General features: G+C 54.7%; 1 protein-coding gene across 2 annotated transcripts in view; it reads left to right on the top strand.

Annotated features, from left to right (window-relative positions):
- Positions 1-1946: 1946 nt before the first annotated feature.
- Positions 1947-9676, top strand: part of PRKCG (protein kinase C, gamma) — a 51326-nt gene continuing 43596 nt past the window's right edge. The window contains exons 1-3 of one of the 2 annotated variants that reach the window (XM_006897301.1): positions 1947-2120; positions 3004-3035; positions 4771-4853. In XM_006897301.1, coding sequence (XP_006897363.1) covers positions 1951-2120; positions 3004-3035; positions 4771-4853 — 285 coding nt within the window. In that variant the 5' untranslated portion in view covers positions 1947-1950. Of the gene's footprint in view, positions 2121-3003; positions 3036-4770; positions 4854-9676 lie in introns of those variants that run through there. The other variant, XM_006897302.1, reaches the window with a different exon arrangement.

The raw sequence follows: 9676 nt of genomic DNA, 5'->3' as shown, positions 1-9676 counted from the left end.
GACAGAGATGAGGAGAAAAGAGACAGAGCTGGAGAGACACAGAGATGGAAAGAAGGATGGAAAAGATGCAGACAGAGGTGGGGAGATTGAGACAGAGATGGGGAGATGGAGAGAGAGATGTAGACAGCGATGGAAGAGGGATGGGGGGATGCGGACAGAGTTGAGGAAGATGCAGACAGAGATGAGGACTAGACATATACAGACGTGGAGGAGATGGAGACAGGGATGGGTGAGCTGCAGACAGAAATGGGGAGAAAGAACCAGAAGAGGAGAGAGAGAAAGAGAGAGAGGAGAGACAGGGGAGAGATGGGTATTTGAGATAGGGAGAGCAAGATAGAGATGGGGAGACACATTGACAGGGAGAGCAAGAGGGATTGAATCTCAAAGAGAGACACACACGGAGGGAGGGAGAGGGTCAGAGAGTGAGAATAAAGGAAGAGATTTCCAGAGAGAAGCAAGGAGACACAAGAAGTGGGAGAGACTCTGGGACAGAGCCACAAGACAGACGGCAGGGTAGGGGGTGGGGGATGGCGGAAGGTGGAAGGGAGGGCTGATACACAAGGACACAGCGAGGACATCAAGACCCTGCTTGAAGGACAGTGACACAGGGACCAGAGAGGGTTACAAGATGAGTGCGTGACAGGCACAAGTGGAAGTAACGCATGTAGGGTTCTAGAGCCAGACATTCATTCCCAGAGGCAGGGAGAGCCACGTAGATCCACTGATCGAAGAGGAACAGATAGAGAAAGAGACGATCAGACAAGAGAGGGAAAGAGAAAAAGGCCAATGACAGAATCCGGGAGACAGAGGGAGGGAAGGAGGGAGGGAGAAGAAAGAAGAGAAAGAGAAAGAGGGGGAGAGAGAGAGAGAATAGGAAAAAGAGGAGAGAGAGAGAGAGAGAGAGAGAAGGGAGAGAGAGGGAGAAAAAGAGACAGAGAGGAGAGAGACAGAGGAGAGATAGAAGAGAGAGACAGAGAGAGGAGGGAGAGAGAGAAGAGAGAGGGAGGGGGAGAGGGAGAGGAGGAGAGAGGGAAGAGAGAGAGAGAGAAGAAAGGAGAGAGAGAGGAGAGAGAGAAGAGAGAAAAGGAGAGGTGGGAGAGAGAGAAGAGAAAAGAGAGGAGAGAAGAGAGAGGAGAGAGACACACACACCATTAAAGAGAAACACAGAAGAGGAACAGATAGCAAGAATGAGACTTTCAGAGATACAGAGACCCAAACACGAGAGTCCCTGAGAGAGGGGGTGGAGAAACACGAGGAAGGGAGAGAGATCATGAGAGAGACATCCACAGAGGCCCAGGGAGAAATAACGACGCAGGCAGCATCCCAGAGGACCAGGGCCCAGCCTCCCCCATTCACCGTTAGTACACAAAGTTTGTTGATTGGCGTTGTGACCGCCAGCCTGGAGCGCAGAGCGGAGGAGACGCAGGGCCCACGATGGCATCCCGCAGGATGAGGAAGCCGGCAGGACGACAGATTGTTTGGGGGGGCCCCCGGCTCAGCGGATGCCCCCCTCTCTCTCTCCCTCCATCCCTCCCTCCCTCCCTCCGGCCGGCCCCCGGAGTGGGCGTGCGCACGTGTGCGCGTGGGGAGGGCACCGGTCTCCGTGCGTCTCGGGGAGGAGGAGGGGGGGCTCCTTTAAGGGCGAAACCCCGCCCCTCGGTCGTCATGGTAACGCCTCCCCCCACCCGGGGCTCCCACATTTCAGCAGGTGCCTGCGCTCTGGCCGCCGCCGCCCGTGCCTCGGGCTCCGCGCCGGCGGATTCCTGAGGCTCGTCCCGCACACGCGCTGCGCGGCCGCCGGGCCGGGTGCGCCCCAGGCTGCGCGCTCGCTCGCTTACCTGCAATCGCTGCGCTCCGCCTTGGGGTCCCCGGTGTCACCTTTCCCACCTGTTCCAAGCTCTGCACCCCGGAGGCCAGCTCGCCGCCCCTCTTGCTCCGCTCTTAAGGGCCATGGCCGGCCTGGGCCCCGGCGGGGGCGACTCAGAGGGGGGACCCCGGCCCCTGTTTTGCAGAAAGGGGGCTCTGAGGCAGAAGGTGGTGCACGAAGTCAAGAGCCACAAGTTCACCGCTCGCTTCTTCAAGCAGCCGACCTTCTGCAGCCACTGCACGGACTTCATCTGGTGAGGACCTGAGTGGACTAGAACCAGCGACGAGGGGGGCGAAGGCGCGCTGGGGGGTCGGAGGGGAGGGGGCTGCGGGGAGGAGGGGCTGGGGGCCTGGACGCCTGGATTGGAGAGGGAGGGGTTAGGGGGGCTGGACTCTTCGATCCTGAAGTAGGAGTGATCAGGGAGGAGGGGGCTCCGGAGTAGGAGGGGTGGGGGCCCCGAAACGCGTGGGTGCTGAGGTAGCAGAGACTTGGGGGCTTGAAGAAGGAGGAGGAGGAGGAGGTGGTCAGAATCAGAGGAGGAGGGGCTGGAGATTTCCAGGTCTGAGGGAGGAGGGACTGGGGGTCGGGACTCCCTAGTCTGTAGGAGGAGGGGCTGGAGGGTCCGGACTCCTTGGTCGGGGGAAGGTGGGCTGGGGGTCAGGACTCCCGGGTCTGAGGGAGGAAGGCTGGGGGTCAGGGCTCCCTGATTTGAAGGAGGGGGCGTTGGAGATTGGGACCCCTGGGTCTGAGGGAGGAGGGGCTGGCGGTCAGGACTCCCGGGTCTCTGAGGGAGGTGAGCTGGGCGCCTGGACTTCTGGTCTGGGGGAGGAAAGGGCTCTAGGGTAGCAGAGGGGGTTCAAGCAGGAGGGGTTCGGGGCGTGAGAGTGAAGAAGCGCAAAGCACAGAGTTCTGATTTGAGGTCGGAGGGGGCTGAAGCCAGGACTCCCAGGTCTGATGGCTTTTGGATCTGAGGCCGGAGAGGAGAGGGTTTCAGAGTCAGACCTTTGAGCCGTGGGAGAGGAAGGGGCAGGAGGCTGGACTTCTGGTCTGGGAGCTGGGGAGGCGGCAGCAGGGGACGGAGAAGGGCGGGGGTCCCGCGCCCCGTCCGCGCTGACCCAGGACCCTCGCTCTTTCAGGGGCATAGGAAAGCAGGGCTTGCAATGTCAAGGTAAGATCGGGTCCTGGCCACCCCACCCCCACCCCCGGGACCCCCGGAACTCCCGGGTGGAGGTGGGGCCGGCCGCTGGGGCTGCTCCACACACGTGCGCTGCCGTCTCCAGAGAGGCGCGGGGGAGCCCAGGGCGGGGGGTGTGGCCGCGCCTCAGGGTGGGGGGCGCTGATGGCGGGGCCTTGGGCGGAGGAGGTGCCGTGGCCCTCCCTCGGCCGGCTCCAGGTGGGGACAGATATTTGGAGAATCTGTTGCCATGGGAACGAAGAGATTTGGAAAAGGGGAGCTGAACGGGGGGAGGGGGGAGGGGGAGGGCTGGAGATGCAGAGTCAGAGTCGTCCCCCCCCAATCCCCCCCGGCTGACGTCTCTATGGCAACCGGAGCGGTCCTGAGCTTGGGGCAGGCCGGGTGGGGGTCACCGATGAGGGTGGGGACCCAGGAGGGCCGGGGGATGGGCGCGCGGGGCGGGGCGGGGGGCGGTGCGAATCTTACGGCACCAGCTGCCGCTGTGGGGAGCAGCGTGAGTCAGGGTGGGGGGCGGCGGCCGCGGGCGCCCCCAGACTCACTCACTCCTGCACAAGTTCCTTCTGGCCCTGGCTTGAGGGTCTGCTTTCTCCTCCACGCCTTTGCCCTGTCTTTCTCTCTCTGGGGTCTGGGGTCTGCCTGGCCCCGTGTGCGTTCTGCCTGTGGGGGTGGTGGGCTCTCTGCTCCGTGTGTCAGCCCATGTCTGTCTGTCTGTCCCTTTCTGCTGGGTCCCTCTTTGATTCTCTCTGTGTGTTGGTGTTTCTTCTCTGATTATTATTGGGGTCTCTGTCTCGCGCTCTCTGTGCCGGAGGTGTCTCTCTCTGTCTGTCTCTGTCTGTCTCTGTCTCTCTCATTCCTGGCTGTAGGATCTCTGCCTGTGCTGGGGTGTGTCTCCCTTCTCTCTCCGTTGAAGTCTCTGTCTGTAGAGAGGCCAGTTCTCATTCTCCCTCTCTGTACTGAGGTCTTTCTCTGTCTGTTAACGTCTTTCTTTCTCTGTATGAGGGTCTCTCTGTTGTGATCTGTTCCCCTTTGGGACTGCCCTGTTGAATTTGCTGTGTTGGGGATCTTTCTCCCCACAGAGGTGTCTCTCTCTCTCTCTCTCTCTCTCTCTCTCTCTCTATTGGAGCCTCCCTCTCCCCACTGGGGTCTCTCTTAGTTAAGATCTTGCGGATTTCCTGTCAGTGGTCTCTCTCCCCGTTGGGGTCTCTCTCTCTGTGGGGCTCTCAGGCTGGCATGCTGGGATCTGTCTCTGCTTGCTGCTGTCTCTCCTGAGTTTTCTCTCATCTCCCTTCTGTGGCCTGTCTCTGGACTTACCTATGTTCCTTTCTCTTTCAGTATGAGGGTCTCTCTCTCTTATCGCCCATCTGTGCTCCCCCCTCTCTGTGGACTTACCTGTATCTCTTTCTCTCTCATTGTTGGGGTCCTGTCTCAGATTTACCTGTCTCTCTGTTTCAGTATTGGGCTCCCCTCTCTGGGCATTAATCTGTGTATCTTTCTCTCTCAGTGTTGGGGGCCCCCTCTGCATTTACCTGTGTCTCTCAGTGTTGAGGTCCCCCTCTCTGCATTTAACTGTATCCCTTTCTCGCTCAGTATTGGGGTCACCCTCTCTCTAGATTTACCTGTGTGTGTCTCTCTCTCAGTATTGAGGTTCCCTCTATCTCTAGATTTACCTGTATCTCTTTCTGTCCCTGACTCTGACTTCCACCTGCAGTCTGCAGCTTTGTGGTTCACCGGCGATGCCACGAATTTGTGACCTTCGAGTGTCCAGGCGCTGGGAAGGGCCCCCAGACGGACGTGAGTGCCCAGACACCTGGTTCTTCCTCCTCAGGCCAAGCCCCCACCCTCACCCCCTCGGCGTCCGTCCCAATTTCTCCTGCTATTTTTAAGGCTAGGAGGGGAGGGGGGCTGGGAAGATAGGGGGAGCTCTCCTGGCCCAGATTCCTGCCCTTGGCCTGGAAAGGGGAAATGAGAGGGGGACTGGGACTGCCTGGGGACCCAGGTGAGGGACAAGGTGGACACAGGGGTAAGGCAAACCTCTAAAACACAGAAGGGCTAAGGGACCAGCATAAGAGAGATGTTGATGCAGGTGAAATCCTGAGATAAGACAGAGAGCCTTGAATCAGGGAACAGAGATACGGTGAGAGATGGAGACAGTGAGGCAGCAACAGACAGAGTGATGGACAGAGACAGAGACACCGGGAGAGAGAAAGGGAATCAGAGGGACAGAGAGACACAGAGAGACAGACAGTGAGGTGGCAACAGAGTGATGGACAGAGACAGGGACACGGGGAGAGGGGAGAGAGAAAGGGAGTCGGGGACAGAGACACACAGAGAGATGGAGACAGCGAGAGAGCAACAGACAGAGTGATGGGCAGACAGAAACACGGAGGAAGAGAGTCAGGGGGACAGAGACAAACAGAGAGACAGAGACAGCGAGGCAGCAACAGAGTGACGGACAGAGACAGAGACACGGAGAGAAAGAAAGGGAGTCAGGGGGACAGAGACACACAGAGAGACAGCGAGGCAGCAACAGAATGATTGATGGACAGAGACAGAGACACGGGGAGAAAGAAAGGGAGTCAGGGGGACAGAGACACACAGACAGAAGCAGAGAGCTGAGACTGAAGAGAAAGACTAACACAGAAAAAGACTGAAATGGAGAATGGATTGGGAGGGGCTAAGGGGAGATTTAAGAAGAGCTTGCAAATCAGACACACACGCACACACACAAATGCAATCTGTTTCTCTCCCAAAAGACTCGTGATTGGCTTTCAGTACCATTCCTCATCCCTGGGTGCCCCTGGCCTCTCACCATCAGCAGACAGTTGATTGATCACCTCTTCTCTCCGAGCCTCAGTCTCCACCCCTGTAAAACGGGGCTGATGGCCTCGTGTTGACCTACATAGAGTTTTCTGCCAGTGGTGGGGACACTCTGTCCCTGCGCGTCCCCCACGGCCGCCACCTGCCTGTCACACAGGCTCAGGGGGGCTCTGGGAATGTGGCTGCGGCCCCCGAGGAAGGGAAATGTCCATTCCACAGCATGGGCTTGGACATTGATCTCAAAAGCCACACACGATTATGGGGTTCCCCACGGGGACAATCCCAGGCTTGCTGTATGTGGCAGGTCAGTGCGGCTATGTGGGTTATGGGTTCAGCCTGGGGATTGACACAGGGTCCGGGATGGTTTAGGGACTGGTGGACAGACGCAGATAGAGTCACAGACAGAGACAGAAAGAGATGGAGAGGCAGAGAAGGAGACACAGAGAGACAGAGAGTGACACAGTTAGGCACACGTGGCCCGTGGAAGCCCGTGAGGCGTTTTGCTAGCTTGCTACCTGAAGACCAAAGTTCACACAGGGGATGGGACATCCCAGAGCATTTATTGAGCACCACTGTCCGCTGGCATCTGCACACATACGTCACTGGTCATTTCACAGCTGGCTCCTCTGACACTCCAGGTATTGCTGGGTCACTGACGGTGACCCCGTGTGACAGGAGAGCTGCCCCAGGGGGTGTTTCAGGCTGTCCTCTTTACCAGAGCAGCCCCGGTGGCTGCGCAGTAAAGCGTTGCACCACTAAGCAAAGGGTCAGAAGTTTGGATCCACCAACCGGCGCGGGAGAAAAAGGAGGCGTTGTGCTTCTGTAAAGACTTCCAGCTGTGGTTAAGGGGTCGACTGCGGTTAGTGAATTCATGAACCAAGGTCAGTTAAGGTCATAAAACCAAAATGGCGTGCAACAATGAAGGACTGGAAAAACCCTAAGTCTCTGTAAACTTTCATTAAAATTAACTAAAAAATTTTTAAAACCCCAAAATGGTTATGAAGGATTGCAAGAAATGCTAATGCAATTTGCAAACCTATGTATTTTTTTTTTTTAAATTTTTGTGTGAGTGTACCGTCAAATCAGATCTGACTGGTACAGGAGGAGATTGTCCCTCCTTTTCCCGGCAGAGCATCTGGTGGATTCGAACCATGTGCCTCTGGGATTGTAGTTGCAGCTCCTTGCCACTAGGCCACCAGAGCTCCCCTAAAACCTATGTAATTTTTTAAAAACCAAAACCCTGCCAAGTTAAAACATATATGTACAGCCTGGTTAATGAATCGCATTAATCAATGGCAAGGAATTAAAAGGAAAAGTGTTTGCAGCATTGGAACTAATTAGTCAATCACCTTAATCGATGGCAATTAATGACAAAGAAGTAGAGCATTGTAATTAACGAATCACACTAATAATGATAATTAATGTTCTCAAGCAAAATGCCTATGAATGAGTGCATTAAGAGCCAATATGAATTGCAAACTTGCATTCAAATACAAATTCATTCACTTTCTCGCAGATAAAAAGAAATACAGTCTCAGAAAGCCCGGCAGGAATTTCCTCTCTGTCCCAGGGGGTCAGTAGGCATCACAGCTGACCTGGGAGCACCGGTTAGTTCTCAGAGGCGAGATTGCCCGGCCTTGCTCCGGACAACCTATTGGTGGGTTTGAACCGCCGGCTTCTGGGTTAGCAGATGACAGCTTAATACTTGCGCTACCCAGGCTCTCTGCCTCAAACACTCAAAACTCAAACTCAAACAGCCATCTGGTCGGTTTTAACGCATCGCCCTTCAGAGGGGTTTGTACATCTCAAAGTGGGGACAAGTGCCCGTCTTTTCTCCCACAGAGCAGGTGGTGGATTGAAGGGCCAGAGAGCTTGGCCTGGTGGTGGGCAGCATAGCAGGCTACTGCGTACCCCACAATCGCTCACCACCCCTACACCCTCTTACAGGGGTCCCGGAGGCTCCGATCTGTTGTTCATACGATTGCTGAGTCTTGCTTTCCCGTGAATGTCAAGTCGGAACAGACTCACAGCTGACCCTTCGCTGGGTTTCCGAGGCCGTAAACAGGATGGGAGCTCGCCCATCCTTCTCCCCTCCAGAGCCACTGTTGGATTTGAACTTCCAGAAAGGCTTTGGGTTAAGAGTTCATCCTGCTCTGGACTGTGTTCCCAGTGCTCCCTGACCTTTGCTGCTTCTTGTTGTTGTTGTTGTTGTGTGCCTTCAGGTCAGGACTGACTCATAGCTGAGCCTCCATCAGTTTTGAGAGGTGGTAAATCACACAGGAGGAGATTGCATGCACTCCCGTGAAGCCGCTGGTGGATTTGAACCGCATGCCCTTCAGATGGCAGTGCAGCTTTTTTTTTTTTAATTAAATTTTATTAGTTTTAATGAACATTTACAGAGATTTTGGGCTTCCACTCATTCATTGTTGCACTATTCTCTCTACCCTCCTCCCAGTTTGTTCTTGTCCAAATGCCACAGTGCTTGTCAAAGCCAGTTCTGATTAATCTTCTTTGTCAGTGTATCCTTTGCCATTCCCTATCACTCCTCCCTGAGAGAGACTTCACCCTGAGTCATAAGGAAAAGGGGACGGCGTATTCTCTTAGCTACTTCCTGTCAAAGCCAGTTCTGATTAATCTCCTTTGTCAGTGTGTCCCTTGCCATTCCCTATCACTTCTCCCTGAGAGAGACTTCACCCTGATTCATAAGGAAAAGGCGATGGCATATTCTCTTAGCTACTTCCTGCTGAAAAGGGACGCTGTGGGTTTCAGGGTGAATGTCTTCTCTCACTACTCTAAAGGGCCCCCTTGGCAGTAGGAAACACATAGACTATTATGGAGATTGATTTTGGAATTTAGATGCACTGTTATCAATTGTGCTTAGCCGTACATGTTCATATCCTTGAAGATGTATCATGGAAGTGTTGCAGCCTAGAAGATACAAATTTAACTAACAAGTTAAAAGTACATGAGTCAAAAATTGAAAAGCAATAATATTCTGAGTAGAGGTTCTAATAGTGGCACAAATCAAGTTACAGAGGTAAGGTGGTTCCATTGCCATCCTTACTCTAACTTAATTCTTTTTTTTAAATTTAAATTTGTTATTAATTTCAGTGAAAATTTACAGAGGCTTTGGATTTCCATTCATTCATTGTTGTAGAGGCAGTGCAGCTTCTTACCATGAGGCCACCAGAGCTCTTACTAAGGCCTCTCTGTAAGTCCAGGCTCTGGATACAAAGAGCTTATGTTCAAATCCCACCTCCACCGGTCACTGGGTTTTCGCCCTCTGTGTTCCTGGTGTGTCCTCCGTAACACGGGGGGGACGGTAATCCCAGGACCAGTTGGGGCTGAGTCTGTTCTGACCTCCGGGAGGCCCACCTGTGTCTGAGCAGGACAGTGCTTTTCAGAAGGACACTTACGGCCGCCAGCCCTTTTCCCCCCTGAGACACCACGGCTGGAAGGACTGTGGTTCACATTTGGGCTGTGCTGCTCTGTAGGATTCCAGGGAAGAGATAAGAATTCCAGTGTCTGAAATCAAACCAACAGCTGTCAGGCCGATAGTGACTCATGGGGGCCCAGGAGTGTGGGAGGGGAACGGTGTGTCCTTGGTGTTGTTGTTGTTAGGTGCCATTAGTCAAGTACGGCTCACAGCGAACCTGTGAACAACAGACCTGAGCCCTGTCCTAGCCTGTGTCATCCACAGGGCCTTTTATTTTTTTATTCTATCCTATCCTATCCCATCCCATCCCATCCCATCCCATCCCATCCCATCCCATCCCATCCCATCCCATCCCATCCCA

The sequence above is a fragment of the Elephantulus edwardii genome, unplaced genomic scaffold (genome assembly GCF_000299155.1).
Source record: "Elephantulus edwardii isolate Elephantulus edwardi_28Jun2011 unplaced genomic scaffold, EleEdw1.0 scaffold00208, whole genome shotgun sequence".
Lineage (NCBI taxonomy): Eukaryota > Metazoa > Chordata > Mammalia > Macroscelidea > Macroscelididae > Elephantulus > Elephantulus edwardii.
This window is presented reverse-complemented; position numbering and strand designations above follow the sequence as displayed.